Source organism: Alexandromys fortis, unplaced genomic scaffold (assembly GCF_014885135.2).
Source record: "Alexandromys fortis isolate MF-2015 unplaced genomic scaffold, M_Fortis_MF-2015_v1.1 scaffold_1, whole genome shotgun sequence".
In the NCBI taxonomy this organism is placed as follows: domain Eukaryota; kingdom Metazoa; phylum Chordata; class Mammalia; order Rodentia; family Cricetidae; genus Alexandromys; species Alexandromys fortis.
In genome coordinates, this window is record NW_026067927.1 from 16,465,118 (window position 1) to 16,488,207 (window position 23,090).

The following is a 23,090-nucleotide window of genomic DNA, read 5'->3' on the forward strand; positions in this document are numbered from 1 at the left end:
TGGAGCAAATAACCAAGATGACTAGACCCAACAATGTTATCTGCCGGTGCTGATGGAGCTGTGGCGACCTCACAGGACAAGTGCACTTATCCACTTCCCAACCACAGAAGCACCAATGCAGAAGGAAATGGAAGGGATCCTATAAACATTCATGATTTCTTTAAGAAAAATTGAAGGCTGCGTGTGATAAACCTATATTCAAGTGGGGAACACGGAAAGCATTTCCTCTAAATTCAGGGAGGATTAAGAGGTGTTCATTCTTCCCGGCTGCACTGGCTGGTGTTGTGTCTCAATGCAAGTTGGAGTCATCAGAAGAAGGAGCCTCAGTTGAGGAAATTCTTCATGAGATCCAGCTCTAAGGCATTTTCTCACTTAGTGATCAATGGGGGAGGGCCAGCCCAAGGTGGGTGGTGTCATCCATGGGTCGGAGGTCCTGGGTTTTATAAGAAAGCAGGCTGAGCAAGCCATGAGGAGCAAGCCAGTAAGCAGCATCCCTCCATGACCTCTGCATCAACTCCTGCCTCCAGGATCCTTCCTTGTCTGAGTTCTTCTGACTTTCTTCAGTGATGAACAGCAATGCTGAAGTTAAGCCCAATAAACACTTCCCTCCCCATCTTGTTTCTTTGGTCATGGTGTTTCATTGCAGAACTAGAAACCCGAACTAAGGCACCAGATTTATTCAGTATAGCACTAGAGGCAAGAAAAAGAAAAAGAGCTACAAACAGGAAGAGGAGAACCCAAATTATCCCTGTCTACAGATAATATAAGCCTATATTTAAAGTACCTTGAGGAGTGGGGGCTTGGAGAGATGGATCATTGGTTAAGAACACTGGCTATTCTTCCAGAGGACTCAGGTTTAATTCCCAGCATCCACATGGCAGCTCACTGTTTGGTTGGGGGCTTCACCCCAGCTACTGGCATCCATTTTGGAACACTGGGTGGAAAATTCCATTTCAAGCCACCTCCTCTGGGAGTTGCCTCAGTCCAAACTCCACCTCCAAGAAAGCCTGCCAAATGGTGACCTCTCCCCAGGGAAGGTCAAGACCACTCCCACAGGCTATTTAAACTGTCCCCCCCCCCCAGAGAACTAACACACGCTCTTTCTGGTTCTCCACGGTCTTCCTGATCCCCCCCCCCCCTTTTCTCCCTTGTTTTCCCGGAGGGCCACCTAGGAGTGTTAGCATCCATTAAACCTGGACTTCTAATTCTGTGTGATTTGGTTTGATTTGGATTATTGCACAGGTGGAGAGGTTTTTCAGGCCGAAAAAACTAAATATCTAGAGGTCCCACCGAGACGTGGCCCAGGGCTACGTGTTGGAAAATGATCTTCTTGCCTGTGCTCTCTGCCAGGCTAAGATTGGCTTTGTCTGGGTGAGTTCCCCTTTTTCAAGTCCATGCCCCTAGGGTCTAGGGCCTGCAGGTTTGTATAAATCTTCAAGATTTAGGCATTGGCAAGGACTTTGTGGATGGGAAGTCATTAACCTAGGAAATGGCAAGGATTGGCAATTGGAAGAAATTTAAAATCATGAGATTAAAAATCTGTTTGGCAAAGCAAACAGTTACGAGAGTAAGAAACAGACTATAGTACGAGAGAAAAGCCTTGCCAGCTACCTATCTGACAGTGGGCTAATATCTAGCATATAAAAAGCACTGAACATAAAGACCAGCCCTCCCCAAGTAACCTAATCAATAAATGGGCAAATGAAATGAGCAGACAAGTCTCTAGAGTAGCATGAATGGCCAATAAGTCATATGAAGAAATGTTCAGCAGGAGTAGAGAGATAGAGACAGAATCGCCTGCTAGCCTAGAGTATGCAGTGCTGCAGAAACAAGAGCGGTCCTGCTCTTCAACAAGGCAGAGAGAACAGAGTCCTGAAAGCTGTCCTCTGGGCTCCACATGTCTGCCATGGCAGGCTGGTACCTGAGCTCTCACACACGGAAGAAAAATTTAAAAGCAACCAATAGACAGAATCACCATCAAAAAGTCCTAGCTATGTCATTTCTAGGAATATGTATACTCCCAAAAGAATATACCTAGCACACAACAGAGGTACTGTGCCCCCCCCCCCCCCCCACACACACACACTCAGCGCTATTTACAGCAGCCAAGTTATGGAATCTGCTACAGAAGAACAGATAAAGATAATATGGTATACATAGGTGTAGAACAATAGTCATCCATTAAAAAGACTGAAAGGAGATAATTTACAGGAAAATATATGGGACTGAAGATCATGTTAAGTGAGGCAAGCCAATCTCCAAAAGCCAAATAGATTTTTTTCCTCAAATGCAGAATAGACTTAAGATTTAATCATTTTAAATCATGTGTAGGTGAATGTGTCTGCATGTGGGTATGTGCAAACGAAGAATAGGAAACGAAGAATAGGAGTTACGGGCAGATGTGAGCCACCTGTTTGGGTGCTTGGACGGGAACTCGGATCCTCTCCAGCAAATGTTAAGAGCTGAGCCATCTCAGCAGTCTCTCCCAACTTGCCCCAAATTATGACCTAAAGTGGGGAGTAAAAATTTATGTATTTATTGTTTACAACGTTCTGGCATGAGTGCGCTCTATAAAACAGAATTCTTAAGTTGACAGTCATACCGAAGCTCTGGCATAAAGACAATCATGCGGAACCTTCGGGCTATAGTCCTTTGTTTCCTTCCGAAAGGTAGGAAAGCATTAGGGTAATGCACACTGCTGGACACTGGCGTTTGAGTCTGCAGACTTCGGAGATGTCTATTCCCTACTCCAGAGGCTTCTGGAAACCTCTTCCTCACTGATGCACAGAAGGGAAGGTATGGAATTTCGGACAAGCTCGGCGCAGTAGCAAGCATTCCTCAGAAAGCATGATACTGGTAAAAGAGAACACGGCGACGGAGGGACGGAAGAGGTCCGGTTCCAGGCAGAACGTACGCGTGCGACCGTCCACTCAACATCTAGGGGTGGGGCTGGGTCGGCAGGCAGGGCTGGGGAGATAGGTGGAGCTGAGCCCACATTCTCCAATGGAGTGGAGGCAGAGGCGGGTCCAGTGGCCGAAGGAGCATGGCGTGGAGACAGTTGCGAGTGAGTCCTGCCGTGGGAGTTCACGCGTGGTCGGAGCACAGGATGGGAGGAGATGAGCCGGGAAGCGTGAAAGGCTGGGGCCCTTGCAGCGTGTCTTGCACGGGTGCGCAGCTAGGGGCATGCCAAAAGCAAGCGTGCCTGGCAGAAGCTGGTCTGAGCATGAGCGATCGATGGCATTTTTTTTTTTTTTAACTGAGCTAGTATCGGTCCTCTGTGAGCACGTGGTCGTTTATCCTTGTAGAAGGATCCAGGACAGAATGAAATAAGACGTGCGGCCACCCTTCTAGATACAGTGTGCTTAAAATGGGAGCCCAGTGTGAAGAGTCCTTGGTTGTGTTCCTGGTTTGGGAAAGAGTGCGCAGATAGTGCTGCCTGAGACGTGAGACATTTCTGCAAACTCCCTGGAGGAGGGAGAATGAATACCTGGTTTGTTGTGGGCGAATCTGAGCACATCCTCTACTTCCTTGTTTAGTGAACAAATCCCATTAAAAAATAAAATTATGTGTAGGTGTGGGGAGGGGTGGAAGGGTGAATACAGGTGCCCCCTGAAACCAGCTGTGTTGGAGCCCCTAAAGCTCAAGTTACAGGTCTGGTGGTGAGCTGTCTGACACGGAACGAGCAGCAAGTTTCGTTTCTCCTGCTTCATTTTAAGCAATGCTTTCCTTTTAGTTCCACACAGATCTCCATTCTCTGGCCCTTCCTTGGCTTCAGCCCCCTAGAGATTCCATCTCCGCCTGCTTCCTGCTCTTTAGCTTTTATGTCTCCGTTGAGAGTCAGCTTAACTCACTTCCTCAAGATGCTTCCATTGCTTTCTCCTTCGTGTCAGTTTCCTTGGCTCATGATGATTGATTTGTGTCTTCCTTAGGTTACACTCTTCTGAAGGACAGGGACCAACTCTGGTTTGCTTGCTTTTGAAGGACTGAATGAATGCATTAGCCACTTAGCATCTGGTGGTGCTAATTATCAAAAAGCCTTGTGAACCACTTTTGGGCTCCGGAGTAGTGATTCTCTCCCCAAAGAGTGAAGCTATGTTTATATTGTAGCCACTTTTGTATTATACACAAAGGACATTTCAGACCAGTAACTGGTATACTTTCAAAATATAAGCACCATGTGCTAATAAAGGCTAAATGAAAACATGAATTTCAGAACACAATTCACCTACAGGTTTTTGGTGTTTTTTTTTTTTATTTTTTTATTTTTATTTATTTATTTTTTTATTGAGACGTGGTTTCTCTGTATCTTTAGAGCCTGTCCTGGAACTAGCTCTTGTAGACAAGACTGGCCTTGAACTCACAGAGATCTGCCTGCCTCAGCCTCTAGAGTGTGCTAGGATTAAAGGTGTGCGCCACCAAGGCCTGGCTGATGGTCAGGTGTTGAGCCTCTACATAGAAGGGGTCCACTGGTGCACACACAACACAGGGCGCCCTTTCTGGTGGGCTTTTAGGAATGATGACTGATTCTTTTGTAATGTTTTTAGCACACTGCACAGTTGTCCTTAAATTACAAGGTACCACCGGACAGTTACGGCGCACACCTTTAATCCCTGCACTCTGGGAGGCAGAGGTAGGTGGATCTCTGTGAGTTTGAGGCCAGCCTGGTCTACAGAGCTAGTTCCAGGACAGCCAGGACTATTACAGGGAAACCCTGACTTGAAAAAAAAAACAAAAGGTACTTATATTTCTGGCAAAGTTACCGTATATTTGTGAAATGTGGGGAGTGAATGTTTGGTGGTGAACTACATCTTGTTCTTTGGCTCAGATAATAGGAAGTTTTTTTTAAACCTGCCTAAATAGCAATAGCAAGTTCAAACATAGGGAAATCAGTGTGTTAACTTTAATCAAAGAAGAATATTGACAGGACTGATTTCTCCATGCCAAATCTATCAGCATTGTCCCTTCTTCATTAACTAGTAAAAATTCTCCCGTGTGGCCCCTATCTTGAAAATTTCCTGGCTGGTTCTTAGGAAAAAAAACTATTCAGGACTAGACTCTGTGAAAGCAATGTAGGTACTGCGTCTACAAAGGCTGGTGTGTGAGTGGGCAGGCTATGAAGGGGGGCAGTGTGAGCAGGGAAGGGCTCTCAATTCATGTAGATGTAATGTCCTCAGGGTAAGGAAGGGTGCTGCGGCCTGGCCTGATGAGGGTCTCCACGGAGCCTTTCTTTTCCCCCACTAGAAGCGGGCCCTGGATGCGGCCATCATCCTCGGAGGCGGAGGACTTCTCTTCACCTCTTACCTGACAGCCACGGGCGATGACCATTTCTACGCGGAATACCTCATGCCGGCCCTGCAGAGGCTGCTAGACCCAGAATCAGCCCACCGCCTCGCTGTTCGCTTCACGTCCCTGGGGCTCCTTCCTCGAGCTCCGTTTCAGGACTCTGACATGCTGGTAGGTGTCCCTGGGTCACACTGTGTTACATTTAGGTGTGTGGGAGAGGTCACATCTTTCAGTGCTTGTGTCCTCTGCTGCAACTGCGCTTCTGAAAACCAGAGCTGCAGGTCCGCAGGCAGCTGGGACCTGGAGCCCAGGCTGAGGAAGCGTCTCCTGAACTTATGGAAGAGCACTCACCACGTAGCCTATGCTCACAGCTTTAATCCTCACCGCTGCTGTTTGAGGTTGGTCCTATCTCATCTCCATCCGCAGAGCAGGAAACTTGCCCAAGGTCATCCAGCTGGGAGGTGGCAGGACCAGGATTCAAACCCATGGAGTCTGACTCCAGTGTCCAACCTTGGCCACTGGCCTGCCTTGCTGAAATCCCTCTGCTGAGCAGGGACATCTTTTGTAGTTGTTAAACAGCTAATGCATGCAATGTTAGCTGGGAAGGGTCATTTCTTTTAGATACTATGTCCTCTGTCTAGGTAGGTGTGAAGGGTCAGGAGGATACTGCAGTCCGGCCAGGCTGGTCCTTTCTCCCCCCACCCCACCAGAAGCAGGCCCTGGGTGTAGTCATCATCCTGAGGGGGTGGAGGACTTAAGTCCAAGGTAACCACCTGCCCCAGTCACATCTAGTCACAACTCACTTCTCTGGCCCAGAGTCAGTGTGGCCCTTCTGCTATCTCTTTCTCTGGATGCTACCTTTCTCTCTCTCTCTCTCTCTCTCTCTCTCTCTCTCTCTCTCTCTCTCTCTCTCTCTCTTTCTTTTTTTGTTGAGACAGGTTTTCTCCGTATAGCTCTGGCTATCCTGGAACTTACTCTGTAGACCAGGCTGGCCTCGAACTCAGAGATCCACCTGCCTCTGCCTCCCAAGTGCTGGGATCAAAGACTATGCCACCACCGCCCAGCATACCCTTTTTCTTTTGAGAGGGGTCCATGTTGTCCAGGTTGATCTTGAACTTGTGGGTTCAAATGATTTCTGGGCCTCAGCTTCCTGAGTTAGTGGGACCATACAGTATGTTCCACTGTGCGGTGGTCCCTGCTTCCCGGCAGCCAGGCCAGTTGCACTTTACTTCCCTCGATTTAGTACTCTGCCCAAGGCTTCAGTTCCCTGTCCTGACTCGGCTCTCCTGGGAGGGTGGGGGTGCTTTTGGGATGCTTGGCTGCCCAGGTCTCCTGACTGACCAGTTTAACCATAATCTCAGAGAAGCTTGACAACGCCGCAGGCTCTGTCACACAGCCAGGGACAAGAACCGGCTCGAGGGCCTGTTAGAGCCGCACTTCTCGCCTCGTGGCTCTGAGGTGCTGCGTGCACATTCTTACCTTCCTTGTGCTGCTTCTCGTCTCCTGTGGATTTCAAGACCATGTGACTTTCCCCTTGGGGACACTCACCTGACCTCTAAGAGCTCACTGGAACCAGCACCAGTGCCGGCCAGTGTCCTCCCTCCAACTCTCCATGATGCCCATTGCTGCTGGCTTCTGGTCAGTCATGGAGGAAGGGTCAACTGGGGCTTGTATACTAGAGGCGGGTGGCAGGCTCGGCTGCGTGGTACTCACTGGTGTCCGAGTAGCATGACCTAAAGGCTGACGATACCCAAGGACTCCTTCTCCTGCCCAGGTTGAATAGATAAGAAGAGCCACCATAATTGTGCAGGATAGCACCTGTCTCCTGTTCTCCTGTGGTGGCATAGGCCTCTCCCTCAGCCTTGAGGCCTCTGGTGTCAGACTCCAGCAGACATCAGAAGCACCTGCAGATAGACACCTCAGAGTGTCCTTCCTCCCAAAGATCCCTATTCTGTGGGCCCACTGATGCTCAGCAAGCTCTAGGGGACTTCTGATGCAGGATGCTGGGAGTCCTGCTGTGAGAACCACTTGGTGTAGCCATGTACACCTCTGTCCTTGTCTCCTTTCTAGGAAGTGAGAGTCCTGGGCCGTAAATTCCGAAATCCAGTAGGGATTGCTGCAGGATTTGACAAACATGGGGAAGCTGTGGATGGCCTCTACAAGCTGGGCTTTGGTTTTGTTGAGGTCGGAAGTGTGACTCCCCAGCCTCAGGAAGGAAACCCCAGACCCAGAGTATTCCGCCTCCCGGAGGACCAAGCTGTCATTAACAGGTAGGGGGTGGCTCAGTGTTGGGGGGAGTATCTCCTCCCCTGCTGGAATCTCTGAGATGGAAGACCCGCCTTCTGCTTTTCTCCTAAGATGGAAGGACATTCAATCATTTGGAGTATTCAGGAGCCCTTTTGAACAGGAGGCAGCACTCACCCCAGTCTTGGAAAACAGCTGTTAGGATTGTATCAGGTGTTCCTGCTGAGGCTCTGAGAGCTGGTGCTGGCTGCAAAGATCAGCTGGGAAAGGCCTGGACTTGACAGTGTGCACTTTTCTACATTGTTACTCCATTGCCCTGGTCCAGGGTTGGCCTATAGGAATATAATGATCTCACTTGTAATTTGAAATATTCTCATAACTACATTAAAAACTGGAAAAAGGAATGAATTTGATACTTATAATTATTAAGATTTAATTATAAACAGTGTATTCTAAAACCATCTTAACATGCAGTCGATGTAAAAATCATTGGCTAACTACACTCCCCTTTTATTGGCTTCTGGTCCTCCGGCACCCACGTGCCTTTACTTCTGGGTCCTCTGACTTGGGCAGAGCTGGTGGCCACATGCTGCCAGCGGCCTTGGTACTGCACAGTTGACCCTTGCTTTGGATGAACAAGGACGGAGTGTTCAGCATGTACGGCTGCTCTTAGGAGGAGGAGTCCTTCCGACTGCGTGAAGCCTCAGCCTTCATGGTTCTGAGTGCTTAGGGTAACTGCAAAGGGAAGACCTTCATACTTTTTGCTGGGAGATTTTTGGAGAGCTTCCTGGTGAGGATTTCGGCAGACCTGTGGCCATGCTTCCTACTGCTTATTTCAGAAAGCTTCTCGACAGGTCATAGATCTTTCTGTTGCATTATGGCAGGGACCAGTGTCTTTAGGGCTGGGCAGGCAAAATACCTGTGTTTCTGATTTGGCTGTTCCATGAGACTTTGGGTAATGTACTTGGCAGAGCCCCGTGGGGCAGGGAGTGGTGAGGGGCAGGCATCTGTGCTCCTGGACGCATGCACACTTAGCCTTCTTGCTCATGTCCGTGGCATGTGTTCAGCACAGACATGCTGAAGGATGGGTATTTATTGCGCCAGCAGATCACGGTCACTGCCCATGCTGCGTTGCTCTGGCTGCAAGCTACAAAGTGATGTAACCAGACCCCGTTAGCTATCATTCTTGTTACTGGGACAGAGTTCTGACAAAAAGCAGCTTAAGGAAGGGGTGTTTATTTTGGCTCTCTGTCTGAGGGCACAAGCCCTCCTGGTGGCAGCAGCCTAAGGCAGAGGGCCACTTTGCACCTGCAGTGAAGAAGCAGGAGGTGGAGGATGCTGGTGCTTGGGTCACTTTCTCCTTACTCGGTTTGGGTTGTGAGCCTGTGGGATGGTGCTGCCCGTGTTTGTGGTGGGTCCTCCCTGCTCCATTCAACCTTCCTGGGAACAGTCGTACAGGCACACCACAGGTGTTTTTCCATGGTGACTCTAACTCCCACCCATTTGACAATAGAGAGGAGCCGGTGTGAGGGCGTGGAAATGGTCTCGGGTGCTTTTTCCAGCTGTCATCTCTAACTCCACCCCTTTCCTGTGTGTTTATGTGCACCAGGTACGGATTCAACAGTCACGGGCTCTCGGTGGTGGAACACAGGCTGCGGGCCCGACAGCAGAAGCAGATCAAGCTCACTGCAGGTAAAGTCGGGAGTCATGGGAGGGTCTCTCTTCCTCTATACAGAGAAATACAGGGGGAGGGCATGCGACCCAGTGATAGGAAACAGACAATAAAAACCACACAAAGCCACTCAGGCTCCTCTCTTTTGGGGATTGTCCAGCTTCCACCTCAGCCTCAAAGGCCATAACGGCTGTCAGAATTCAGCACGGCCTTTCTGGTCTCCGGCACTCATGGAACCTGGATTGTGTCCTAACTTGGGGGCTTGGGGTCAGCAGAGAGCATGTGGGTAGCTAAGATGTGACCCGAGTGCATCTGCACACGTGCAGCGCAGCTGTCCTTTCGTTCATTGTGTAAATGGTGTGCGCTACGAGCTAAAGAGCAGGGCAGAGGTGTCTCACGCCTACCCACTCGGGACCAGCTGTCCTCAGAGGTGTCTCACGCCTACCCACTCGGGACCAGCTGTCCTCAGGCCTCGCTTTTGGTGGCTTTTCATGGAGATGTCTTTGTCCTCTGTGGTCTGCTTTGCTCTCAGAGGTGCATTTTGGGGTCAGAGCCCTGGGTGGTGGCCCTCTACCCATAGCTCCCCGCTCCTCACATACCTTCTGTAGTTCTGGGGGCTTTTCTCCTTTGCCTCGACAATGTCTTTCAGGAGGTCCTAGTCTCATTTGATGGCCTATAGCTTGAAGGTTAAGCCAAGGACTTCGGTCTTTATTTGAGGAGCTAAGGAAGAAAGGGCTGAAGCATTTGGCAAGCTCAGATGGTGGACATAGGGAATGACAGTGTTTAAAAACCGCTGGCTTTGGCCGTGTGGTGCTGGCGCACACCTTTAATCCCAGCACTTGGGAGACAGAGGCAGGAGGATCCCTGTGAGGTCGAGAAACCCTGTCTTGAAAAAGAAACAAAGAAAACCCTAAAACAAAAACACAAACAGAACAAAACAAAACAGAAACCAGAAAACAGAACAATCCTGGCTTTGACAGAACCAGACCCTGCCAGCCCTGCAACTGTGAAGGTCTTAACATGATGTCCGTGGTTTGTGGTGTTCTCCTGCCTCCTGCCTTCCATCTCTTCTTTTCAATGCCCCCAGTGCTCTCTCTGTGGGCTGGCTTTCTCGTCATTGTCCCATGTCTACCCTTCACCCTCAGTCTGTGCCCTCACATTCATTGGAGTGAGGCCAAGTCCCATGTCCGTGCCCTGCCCACAGGCATCTGCTGGCAGCTAGCGGCCTTGTAGACGCTTTCTGCCAGCACCAGGCCTAGGAACACGAGCTGATAGAAGAGACGGTGCTCTGTGTAAAGAATAGCTCAGCCTTCCTCACTGCGGAATCGTGCCCGTGCAGGGGTGAGCACAGTGTCAGGCCCAGGTACTCAGGAAGCTAAAGCTCACAAGTGATCCTGGCCTGCTGGGTGCTGGACTTGAAGCTTCGAGACCACTTAGGAAATGTTACAGAAATCTGACTTTTAAACTGGTGACCAAGAAGGTGCTGGGCTGTGAGAAGGCGGCCCTGGTTGACCTTGAACCTGCTATGTTGCTAAGGATGACCTTGAACTTCTGATTTTCTTACCTACACCTGAGAACTGTGCCTATGAGTGCCCACCATGCACAGCTTCCTCCTGTTTTTCTGCTTTTTTTCCCAGTATTTAGGCTTCTAATTTCTCTATTTAATTAAAAAGATAAAAGGCTTAGTATGCCAGAAGCATCCTTGTATGTGCACACACTTGTCATAGAGACAGATGATGAAGCGGCTCTCAGCCATCAGGCAGCAGCCCCCGGAATGAACCTTCTCCGTCAGCCGATTCAGGAGTGTCCCACCTGTACTCAAAATGTTGCCTGGGAAACTTGCTCTTCACAGATGGGCTGCCCCTGGGAATCAACCTGGGGAAGAATAAGACTTCGGTGGATGCTGCTGCAGACTATGTAGAGGGCGTTCGTGTCCTGGGCCCCTTGGCTGACTACCTCGTGGTGAACGTGTCCAGTCCCAACACTGCTGGCCTGAGGAGCCTCCAGGGAAAGACTGAGCTGCGCCTCCTGCTGGCCAAGGTGAGTCATTACACTATCACATGTTCCTGCTCGGTTCCATCCTTCTGGCGAAGCTGTTCTTCACATCTGGCCTAGGACCCCTCATCGTACCTTTTCCAGGCACCGTCTCATCTCTCACATCCCCAGTTATACCAGTAGGCAGTCAACTGCTGTAAAACCACAGGCAGCCAGAGCTGGCACGGCTCTCGGGTGTCACCCTGTCCGCAGCACTGTGTGTGAACAGAATGAGTGCTCACTGCCTAGTCCTTGTGACACATCTCCTTGTTTTCAGGAACAAAACCAACCTGAGCGGTTATCCCGAGGGGAGAAACGGCTTGTGCTTTAGTTGACCGTATGTGAAAACGCCGATCCGCACTGCCGGGCTGTGGGGTTGGGGTCCCCATCTCTGGCTTGTCTTCCTAGGTGCTGCAGGAGAGGGACGCCTTGAAGGGAGTGCGGAAGCCGGCTGTGCTGGTGAAGATCGCCCCTGACCTCACGGCCCAGGACAAGGAGGACATTGCCAGTGTGGCGAGAGAGGTTTGAGTCAGGGTGGTCCCAGGTAGGGTGGGGGTAGCCTCCGTCGTCCATTGCTGCTGGGATAACACAAAATGAAGGCTGGTTGGTGACATCCTCTATGTGGAGTGGAAGGCTGGTTGGTTGTCTGTCACTGTATAGTTCACCCGGTGAGTGAAATGTGTTTGGCGAGTCTTTTTCTTGCTTCTGATCTGTCTTCATCCAGAAGGTCTAAGACCTGCGCTAGCCTGTCTGTCAGTCTCACGTCTGTCCCTTTCCAGCCAGTCCCAACAGCAGGTTTCTCCGGCTATACAGGGTGGTAGGAACGCAGTCCAGCAGTCCTGGATTTCAGTCCTGGTGCTACCACGTACTCCCTGAGATACTCCCAGACAGCTAAGGTCAAACCCTGCTTAGGCGCTGTCATGGGCTCACTGTGAGACACTGCTGTGTCACACTGAGAGGCTCGTTCTGATACGTCTCTCCAGTCAAGGTGTGGGTGAGACCATGAGGGTCCTGCCCTACAGAACTGACCCCTGTCCTGCTGGCTGCCTCAGTCCTCAAAAGAGACAGTTTCATTGAGTCCCTCAGATCCATGGCTTGAGGCGCTTTCTCTGTCTCACGCTGCAGCTGGGCATCGATGGACTGATTGTCACAAACACCACAGTGAGTCGCCCTACCGGCCTACAAGGTGCTCTGCGCTCTGAGGTGGGAGGACTGAGTGGGAAGCCACTCCGAGATTTGTCAACGCAGACCATCCGGGAGATGTACGCCCTCACTCAAGGCAAGGCTTCCTTAGGCTCCCGAGGCCCTGGTTCTTCCCTCGTCCGCTGCATTTGCCAGGACCAAGGCCTGGTGGACGCCTGGGTCCTTATACCCGCCTCCCTGATGGACACCTGGGTCCTTACACCTGCCTCCCTGGCCGTGCTGTGTGCTTCTCTCCAGGAAGGATTCCCATTATCGGGGTTGGCGGTGTGAGCAGCGGGCAGGATGCGCTGGAGAAGATCCAGGCAGGGGCCTCCCTGGTACAGCTGTACACGGCCCTCACCTTCCTGGGGCCGCCTGTCGTGGTCAGGGTCAAGCGTGAGCTGGAGGCACTTCTAAAGTGAGTGGGGCTTGACGCAGCCTGACCGGGAAGTTGGTCAGAGACACTGGCCATCCGTCTGTTGTGCACGCCCAGAGGGCTGGAGGGAAACACAGACAGCAGGACAAACAGTGCCAAGGGAATTCAGTGATTCTGAGGCGGAGCTCATTACAAGGCAGGGCCTGCCGCTTGCCCAGGGACCAGGGATGGAGGAATCCTAGCAGAACGAGGCAGGTAGTGAATTGACATTGACTAGTGTCCGGGAACTGCGGTATAAAGGCCCGGGCAGACGGGTGCAGGGGCCTGGGTGAGGGCAGAGTAGTGGTCATAAGATGTGCTGGGTGGGGCGGTGTGGCAAGCAGCGTGCCCATGGCAAGCGTGGGACTCCTGACGACAGACTTTGTTTTCTTTCCAGAGAGCGGGGTTTTAACACAGTCACAGAGGCCATTGGCGCAGATCACCGGAGGTGACAGCTCCTACCAGACGCCCTATCCAGAACGGGCGTACCTTGAGCCCCCAGTGACTGCATCATGAGAGGAAGCTCTGTCTCAAGCCATGACCTTTGAACTGTGGGCCCAGCTGGACTGCACAAGTGTCCCGGGTGTCACTAGACAGTGGAGGCGTTCTCTAATGAGACCACAGACTCTAGTGTCGCTTTCTGGGTCTAAGTCCTGGGATCTCTCGGTAGTATAAGGACATTGGCTCTTTGGGAGGAAAAATCGTGGAGAAAATAAAGCCATTTAAACCTGTTTTAAAATCCTGTCCCTTCTGGGGGCCAGGTCTCTGCCCATATGCTGAAGGTCTTTCTGGGTCTCCACTCCCTGGTCTGCAGGGGGCTTCCCAGGACTCTGCCTTTCAGTTGACTTAATTTATATTACATCTGACTTTATTTTGAGAATATTTCATAGTCAAAAGTTGCAGGAGTAGTCAGTGAAGTCTATGTGTCCTTCATTTTGAGCCACCAGGAGTCACCATTTGTCACAGTGGCTTCTCTGTCCTTCTCTTTCTCTGCACACACACACACAAAGAGAGAGAACATTGCTGGCATATGCTATTATTACTGAAACATTAGAGATGGTGTCATTACTTTCCCCCATGAGAAGCCAGCCTGATTCTCCAAAGCACATGATATCACTGCTTAAATTTCAAAAGCACTATGTTTCTTAGAGATTCTTTTTTCTTTGATAAAACACTATTACCAAAAGTGACTCGGTGAAGAAAGGGTTTATTTTGTCTTATGCTTCTGGATCACACTCCAGAAGTCAGGGAAAGTCAGGACAGGATCTCAAGCAGGGCAGGAGCTGATGCAGAGGCCATGGAGGGAGCGTCTACTGGCTTACTCTTTATAGCTTGCTCAGTCTGCTTTCTTCCAGGACACAGGACTGTGCCCAGTGGTGGCCCCAGCCAGAGGTCTGTGCTCTCCTCAGTCAATCATTAATCAAGAAAATGCATCACAGGCCAAGCTGGTGGGAGCATTTCCTCAGCCGAGGTTCTCTCTAGTGATGGTTCTAGCCTGTATCAAGCTGACCTAAAAACTAGCCAGTACACTATATATTATTCTCAAAGATTAAAAAATACAGTACTCTCGGCCAGGTGTGGTGCACACGCCTTTAATCCAGCGCTGAGGAAGCAGAGATAGGCGGATCTCATTTGAGTTTGAGGCTAGCCTGGTCTACAGAGCGAGTTCCGGGACAGCCAGGGCCACACACAGAGAAACCCTGATTCAAAACAACAAAACAGTACTCTGAAATGTGTAAAAGTCCCCCTGCTGCCTAAGCGCACTCTGCAGAAATGACTTCTGTTTGTAGTGTGTCCTCTCGGACTCCCCTCTACATGGAAGCACCCACAGACGAGTCCACCGTGCTGTGGGGGTGGAGTGCCCGCCCTTGTCTGTGTTTATGGCTGTTGAGCATTTCCCGACTAACGCGGGACAGTTCTGCAGTTGCTTCGCTGTTTTAAGATGGCGCTGATGCCATTGCCTTCTGTCAGTTGGGCTTGTCTGTCAGGAGGACGTATTTAGCCAGTCTCCTCATGATCCCTTGATGACTGCCAGCATTTGATGTGTCCTAGAGCCCCAGCGGACACCCTCGTCCACGCTCCTGGGCCCGGCTTGGCTGTTAAGTGAAGCTGGTTCCGAGAGCAGTCGTGGTTGGTCAGCACAGGTGTGTTTGGCATTTGGAGAAAGTCAGCTGGTTCGCCTGATGGTCTGCTTCTGATGTGGTTCTGTGGCCAGTACTTTTGTATCCAGTTGCCCATGAAGAGGAACAGGAAAGCATGCCATCCGATTGTGGGTAACATAGACAAATGGAAAACGACATGGTGTGGAGAAGCTTGGGGACCTAGTCTGGAGGGCACCCGAGATCACTGGTGTCGTCATCCTGGGCCTCACGACAGGGCTATCAAGTGTGAGTTCTTTGGGCTGTGCTCGCGGTGGGGAAGGACGGTCAGCCAGAGGCTATGCTGGGAAAGCACCGTGTTGTTTGACCTGCTAAGAGAAGTCAGACATCTTCACGCCTGACGTGGCATCTCCAGTCCTCACAGTATGTGCTGTGAACTGGCTTATGGGCTAGATGCAAATCTAGGTTTCCAGTCTAGGTCTGTACCTACTCTTGGCAGCAATGAGCCAGGAAGCCCAGGAGGGCGCTAAGAGGTACACAGAACAACTCCCCCCAGCTGGGGACAGGAGGTCCTGGATGACTCGTGCACCCTGGCCAGGACTGTAGGGATCAATCTCATTGCCCTTTGCTTTGACTGGTTCGAGTCCCTGCCTTTCACCGGGAGCCTCACCACGAGAAAGCCTTGGGACAGCCAAACCAGATGCAGAATGACTGTCCCTAATATTTATTTATTTTAAATTTACCTAATACACACACACACACACACACACACACACACACACACACACACACACACAATATTCTGTCTGTGTGTATGTCTGAAGACCAGAAGAGGGCAGCAGACCTCATTATAGATGGTTGTGAGCCACCATGTGGTTGCCGGGAATTGAACTCAGGACCTTTGAAAGAGCAGGCAATGCTCTTAACCACTGAGCCATCTCTCCAGCCCTGTCCCTAATATTTATAATAAGAAATTTGAGATGTGCAGAAAATCTAAACAAGTGGGATAATACCCATAGTCCATCTAGACTTGGGAATTCTGTCTTTTCTTGTCTGTTTACTCTGTCAATCTTTGTAAAGCTGTTTATATACTGTATTTTAATTTATTCCTAAGTAAATAATAACTTGAACTATTTGAGAATACATATATATTCCTAAATTGCCATTAATCTATAGCTATATCTAAGAAAATGAGCCACAGTTCCCTGACATCCTGTAATGTTCATGCATACTCTCAAGTGCCTCCTCTTGGCCCCACGTTCCTTCCACGGCCAGGCAGGTTTCACCTGTGTACTCCCCAGCTTCCTCTAGTCTAGCGAGGTGAGCAGTCCTGCAGACAGTTCCGCATTCCTAATCCCTGGATTAAAGGCTGCATTTCCTGGTCTCTGATATATCTGAGTTTGGTCATATGACCTCTTCCGTTCAGTGTGAAGGCACTGGGTGGTCTTTCAGGGAGGTCTTTTCCGACTACAACAGGAGTGTGGTGGTTGGAGCCCTGGCATCCACGTTAGCTCTGGGGATCAGGGTCACCCTCCAGAGATGACAGTGGGCAAGGACAGAAAGAGCTTCGTGGAATGGCCAATAGGAGCTCTGCCTACTTCTTCATCACTTTAATGCTGTAAGCTAGACCTGCTTCTAAGTAGTCAACCCTAACCTCAGCAAGGAAAGGGACCGAGGCCTCTCACGACTGTGGATCAGCCCGGGAGAGATGTTGCTTACTGCTGAGAGGGACTTCAGGCTTTTTCCTCCAGGTGCAGATCTTGGTCAGTGCACCACGAGAATGTGATGGGGGTCAGTGGGCCACCTAGTCTTGAGTAAGTGCCACTGTGTTGAGTAAGTCTCAGCAGCCAGGGGATCTTTCCATAAGAACCCCATGGTCCAATGGGTGGGAAATAAAGTCCGTGCACCTGGACACCAGGGGACATGACGGAGAGGCGTCTGTGCAAAGTGGGCGTGACCTGAAGTGGCACCCAGTTGGGCTGTGATAGGCTTGGGAAAGACACAAAAGCAGCTTTTCAGTAGGGCTGTGAATGACCTGGGAACGGAAGCAAGTGCCAGCTCACCAAAGGGCTGGACCTTCGGGAGAGGGAGGGAGCTTAGCCGTTCGCATTCATCAGATGTCCAGGAGGCGGTTCCTGGGTGTGGGAAATCCCAACTGGGGAGTACCCTACAGGAAATGACAGGAGGGACAGTATGAGGGTTGAGTCGCTGCTCCTCCTGTGTTCCCATCAACCACTTGGCTTGGGCCAGAAGCAAAAGGATCAGACCTGGCTGGCTCTTATCCCAGCCTTTTTCTTTTAGGCCACCAACCAGCTCCCAAATCACAACACAGAGACTTATTATTAGCTTTGAATGCTCAGCCTAGCTCAGGCATGTTTCTGGCTAGCTCTTTTAAATTAACCTGTTCGCTTTATCTACCTTTTGCTTTCTTAATTCTGCATACCTAACTTTCACTGCCTCTCTGTGTCTGCCTGGCTTCTTGTCCCAGGCGTCTCCCTCATTCTCTCCTTTTGTTCTTTTCTTCTTTTTGAGCCTAGGGTTCTCCTATTTATTCTCTCTGCCTGTTAGCTCCACCTATCCTTTCTCTGAGTAGCTATTGGCTGTTCAGCTTTTTATTAAACCAATCAGGTACCATAGGCAGGCAAGGTAAAAAGATGCTTTTCATAGTTAAACACACGTCCTTACATCATTAAACAAATACAGCATAAACAAAAGCAACAAGCTTTAACACAGCTTAAGTAACATTCCTCAGCATAAACAAAGTAACACATCTTTGCCTAGTTAAAATAACATTCTACCACAGGCTCTTCCCGCCCCAGACAGAGTCACTGAGTGTCCTGGCTGTAGCAATTTCAGTTATTCTCCTGGGTGCTGAGTCTTGTTCTTGTTCTTCCTTGTTCTAGTTCATTCTCTTTCTTGTTCATTCTTGTTCTTGTTCATTCTTGTCATTCTTCTTTTTCCTTCTCGTCCTCCTTCTTTGTTTTTCAAGACAGGGTTTCTCTGTGTAGCCCTGGCTATCCTGGAGCTCACTCTGTAGACCAGGCTGGCCTAGAACTCAGAGATCCACCTGTCTCTGCCTTCCAAATGCTGGGGTTAAAAGTATGCATCACCTCTGCCAGAAAATGAACTTTTCTTTTAATTTTTGCTTTTTGAGACAGGTTCTCACTATGTAGCTTTGGCTGGCTTGAACCTATGTAGATCAGACTGATCTTGAACTCACAGAGATTTGCCTGCCTCTTCTGCCCCCCTTGAGTCTGATTCTTAACAGTCTTCTGTGGATCCTGAGTCTTGGGACCCAAAATATATCAGACTGGTGAGATCAGGATTTCCATTTTATGCGAGTCTCTAGCCATTAAGAACAAACACAAGAGTGTGCATAACTGGATCTGGGCCCTGTCCTTCATTCTTTAATTATTTGTTGGTGCGACCCTGTTGTCAGTGGCTGAGCTATGTGCTGGGGATGGGGATGACCATGCTTCTCTACCCTTAGTCTCTGGGAAGCCACACACGAATACAAGGGGCAGAATCCTGCTTCTCACATCCCATGGCAGGAGAAGGAGCCTGAACTCTACAGTGGGGAGGGGAGTCACTTCTGGGTTACCGTGTGTGTGTGGTAGTGGATTCCTTGGAATGATTGTTCAAAAACACAATTCTATGCTCACTCCACCCCCACCAGAGCTATCCATCAGGGGCCTGGGTTGTGTGGCTCCTCCCAGCTCCTCCTAACAACAGTCCTCTGGTTGGCACTGGGGGACTCTGTTGCCTGGATGTGATGAGGCCATTTGCTTGAGCTCTTGCCTAATAATGTACTTTCCAGCCGTGGGTCTACGTGATCTGTGCTAGCTCCTCACAGCCCTTCCACTGGTGTCCTTGGATGTCCCTGGAGACCTGGGCCAAGAGGCCCCTTCTCTCAGAGCCTCGCTCTCTTCAAAGCACTGGGGTGCCAGCGTCTTAGTGGCCTTTTTCCCACTCTGTTGGGTGTCACTGTCATGTTCATAGTTCAGACGTGATACACAGATTTCCTCATGGCCCACATAGCCAATGAGAAATGACTTCAGCCTGGCCAGCGTGGGCAATCTCTTCTGGGGAAGCCATATGCTAACCCAGGACCAAAGGGTCTGCTACCTGCTGGCTCCCAGAGGTGACTTTGGTGGGAACCGGACCCCATGGTGCGAAGGACCCCTACTCGCAGGAAAAGTCAGCCTGTAGATTAGGGCCCCTAGTGGTCCTGGGCGTGGCGTATGTCTCAGGCCTGTCTCCTCTGCTTACTATTTCTGACTTTGTTACTCTGAGAAAATTCCTAACCCTCTGTCTCAGCTATAAAGATAGGCTTGTTAAATGATGGCGGGTCCTCCTGCCTTGGGGACTTGACGAATCCAATCAGTAGTGCTCAGAATCCAGGCAGAATAGTGCCTGGCTCATGGTAAGGACCCTCGCGTGTGGCCTGTCATTACTGTGTGACGGCTGCCTTTTCTGTAAGGGGCTTGGCTTGCTGGTTCTGTAGGACCAGCCATTCAGGGCTGTAGAGAGAGCAGGTAGCACTTGGCTGTGGCGTTGCATCATGTCTGCTCCCACCCCAAACTTTGAGGGCAGAGGTTCTGTTTACTCTCCGTGTGGTTCAGCAAACAGAACTGAGTTGTGTGTTGGCATTGCTGGGGACACTGATGGCAGAGAACAAGCAAATGACAACATGGTGACATTGGTCACCTAGGCTCCACGAGGCCATCTGTCCCACAAATGCAGAGAGACGGAAGTGAGGAAAGTCGGCATGACTTTTGGATACAGTTAGTCTTTAGAGTTATAGTAATATTCTTTTGCCTTTGACCTTTGACCCAGCTCTTAAAGGCAGACTTTATTGACAGTTGTGACAGATTTCACGTGTTTTCTGTCTCTGCAAGGGGTTGGCTTGAGGATCATGTTTAGTTTGGCAGCCGGGGTCTTGGGAATTCTTCCTTTATGCAATGTTTAGGTTGATTTTGGGAGGACGCTGATGTTTTGGATAAGTTTTTCTAAAAGCTTGAAACTTCGGTGCATATGGTGCAGACGTTGGCAAGTTTGTGTGCCAGTGGCCCAATTTCTGAGAACAGAATCGCAGGCACTCAGGACTAACTATTGCTGGGAAGCAGTGCCTGTGTTCCCGGCAGGGCAGTGCCGCGTAGTCCCTGGCAGCTGATTGCTGGGTGATGTTCTAGAAATGGGTGTCTTAACAGGAACATCTGTAATTTTCATATTGAGACAAGGTGCAATTTTGAGCAACATGTTCTGGAGTCCAACACTCCTCCTTTGATCCTGCTGGAAAGTCGTGTGTACCCCAGGAAAACATGGGGTTCTCTGTCCATGCTGCTCATGCCTTCCCTACTCCACCAGTTCTGAGATGCTGCTTATCTTTCCATTTTAAAGCTGGGCGGTGGTGGCGCACGCCTTTAATCCCAGCACTCGGGAGGCAGAGGCAGGTGGATCTCTGTGAGTTCGAGACCAGCCTGGTCTACAAGAGCTAGTTCCAGGAAGGCTCCAAAGCTACAGAGAAACCCTGTCTCGAAAAACAAAACAAAACAAAACAAACAAACAAACAAAACCAACAAAAAATACAGAAATGGAATAATACAGACAGGTGTGGTGGCTTATGCCCGTAATCCCAGAACTTGAGAGCTGAGGCAGGAGGATTGCCAGTACCCAGTGGGCTGCGTAATGAGTTCTAAGCATCCTGAGCTACAGAGTGAGACTCTATTTAAAAAATACAAAGACAACAATAACAGCAGCAGCAACAACAAAACCCTCACCAACCCCCACTCAAATCAGCAATAACTGAGTAAGGTAATGGAGGTAGGAGCAGAGAAATAAAATAGAACTTGTGGGTGACCCTGCCTGTAATTACATTAAATATAAACGAAGCAAATATTCCAATTAAAAGGCAAAGGGTGGGTAAGTTCTCTAGGTGATATAGATAAATAGAGAAGATGAAGCCCAGAAACACTAATTAGTTTTTCTTCTTCTTACAGCAAGAAGAGTTACTAGAGATGAGCGAGGACATCTCATAATCGGTGGTTGATTCCAGTGGAAGATGCAGGACGGCTAACATTGACTGCACCTAACAACAGAACTTGAGAAAAAAAGATGGGCCAGTCTTTGATGCTACACGGAATATGTTCCGTGAGCACGGTTGGAACTGATGTCAGTATGGGGAAGTCATAAAAACTTCCATGTTTGCAAGTTTAGCATCATGTAGCGTGCACACACACTCATATAAATAAAAAATGAATAATCCAAATAAGGTACGGAACAAACAAGACAGGGAATGAAAACTGCCAATATTTTTCAATGGCTGAGTAAAGTGTGTTAAAACATGGGATGTAAGTTAAAGGCTTAGGGGAGGGCGTGGCTTTAAACGTATGTCTCATAGGTACAGCGCTTACATTGATGTAAGTTTTTACTTTAAGAAATTCAGAAAATAAAATACACCTAGGACAGATAGAGGGGGAAGGAAAAGAGATGGCAGAGAAAATGGGAGCCTTTAGGCCAGGTAAGGTGGTCTAGACTTGTAACCTCAGCACTTGGAAAGTAGAGGCGAACATTTAAGACCAGCTTGGTTACATAGCAAGTTTGCGAACACCCTGGATTACACGAGGCTCTCTTCAAAAAACTAAAACACAGGGGTTTGGAGAGATAGCTTGGCAGTTACCAACACCTATGTAAGCCCACACTGGGTGGCTCAGCACAGACTCTTACTATAGCTCCAGGGGATCTCAAACCCTCTTTTGGCCATCTTTCTGGTCTCCATGGGCACTGGCACATGTGTGCATACATGCACATACACATGCACATAAAAATAAAAAAGCAAAACAAACAAGTCAAACCAACAGAAACGAAAAAAGTGGGGTCCCTGACGTAGGAAAGAGACAAACAATATAAGAAGTCCAAGTAAGGAACCACTGAGACAGCTCAATGGCTAAAGGCACCTGCTGCCAAGTTCAGACCTGAGTTCTATCCCCAGACCTACATGGTGGAGGAAGAGGAGCAACTCCTGCAGGCAGTCCTTTGTGTACACACACACACACACACACACACCCCACGTGCACACACACATTTGCTGTGTGTGCAACTGAAAAAATACAGTCAAAGCAATGTGAATGTATAACCAGAAGTAGCCTTAGCTATTGGTTGCCTTGAAGTGGAGAAACAATATGGGAAATTTTATTTTACCTTTTACTGTTGTGGGCAAAAACCTCAAGAATTTGTAGCCGAATGAACTCTTTTGTTTTTGAGACAGGTTCTTGCTATGCCTGTAGCCCAGGCTGGTCTTGAATTCCCTGTGTAGCCTAGAGTAGGCCTAGGAACGGGAAACCATCAGAATCACTGCATGTGCACGGTGGGGACCTGGCTCCCCAAACCCTGCTCACATGGGTCTCAGTCTGTGAGAGCTAGGCCTGGGTGAGCTTTTCCTCCACCATTATCTTTGAAAATACAAAATACTTAATACTTTAAAGATACTGCATTTGTGGCGACATGGGCAGACAATAAAGTGCGGGAAAGCACACGTCTGTGGTTACCGCCAAGGCCACACTGGGCCACTGGCATCGCACCTTTGTTTTCATTCCTCCCAGGTGCTCTCTGTAGCAGCTTCTCGCCGCCTCCTCAGGACGGGTGGCACTTCACATTTTGTGTTTTCCAGCCCATTGAAAACTTGAAAACTAAAGTTCCGATGTTACTGGAAGGTACGGCTGTGCGATTCACCGCTGATTTTTGCTCGCTTCCCCCCATGTGGCAAAGTTCATCTACTATTTATTTCTTGCATTATTTTTTTACTATGATAAAATAATAGATAGAACGTACAGCTTGTCTCTAGCCCCTCTCAGCCTCCATTTCAGCCGCATGGCTCACACCGGCAATGTTGTGCAACCACCGGCACTGTTCCGAAAACATCTTCACCACCCAACCAGAAACTACACAAATATTAAGCAACAGCTCCCCTCTTCCAGCTTCTGGCAGTTTCTCACATTTTAAAAGATAGCGTGTGTGTGTGCACATGCTTAAGGTACATGTGGTTCGATCCACCCATGTGGTTTCTGAGCAAACTCAGGTCTTCAGGTTTGGCCGCAAGTGCCTTTGCTCACTGAGCCGTCTTGCCAGGCCCTTCCTCTGGCAGTTCCTCATCTACTTCCTG

The 23,090-nt window shown here is 49.5% G+C and overlaps 1 protein-coding gene across 4 annotated transcripts; it reads left to right on the plus strand.

The window, feature by feature from the left end:
* Positions 1 to 2,670: 2,670 nt before the first annotated feature.
* Dhodh (dihydroorotate dehydrogenase (quinone)) lies at positions 2,671 to 13,954 on the plus strand. 4 transcript variants are annotated; one of them, XM_050143514.1, is made up of 9 exons: positions 2,671 to 2,796; positions 5,242 to 5,454; positions 7,354 to 7,553; positions 9,137 to 9,219; positions 11,052 to 11,239; positions 11,642 to 11,755; positions 12,359 to 12,512; positions 12,674 to 12,833; positions 13,228 to 13,951. In XM_050143514.1, exons 2-9 carry the CDS (start codon positions 5,344 to 5,346, stop codon positions 13,280 to 13,282), a joined length of 1,065 nt encoding a protein of 354 aa, XP_049999471.1. In that variant the 5' UTR covers positions 2,671 to 2,796; positions 5,242 to 5,343; the 3' UTR covers positions 13,283 to 13,951. The 4 variants fall into 4 exon arrangements, with proteins under 4 accessions (XP_049999471.1, XP_049999469.1, XP_049999470.1 ...); XM_050143512.1 differs by having other exon boundaries at positions 2,761 to 2,910; positions 13,228 to 13,954; XM_050143513.1 differs by lacking the exon at positions 2,671 to 2,796 and adding an exon at positions 2,917 to 3,064.
* The last annotated feature ends 9,136 nt before the right edge of the window (positions 13,955 to 23,090 follow it).

Bases quoted from the DNA above. Each gene is read 5' to 3' on its own strand.
- Dhodh (XM_050143512.1), top strand. From the start codon at position 2,848: ATGATACTGGTAAAAGAGAACACGGCGACGGAGGGACGGAAGAGGTCC. The intron at 5,455-7,353 runs GTAGGTGTCCCT...TCTCCTTTCTAG, and splicing joins TTCAGGACTCTGACATGCTG to GAAGTGAGAGTCCTGGGCCG. The intron at 12,513-12,673 runs GCAAGGCTTCCT...GCTTCTCTCCAG, and splicing joins GATGTACGCCCTCACTCAAG to GAAGGATTCCCATTATCGGG.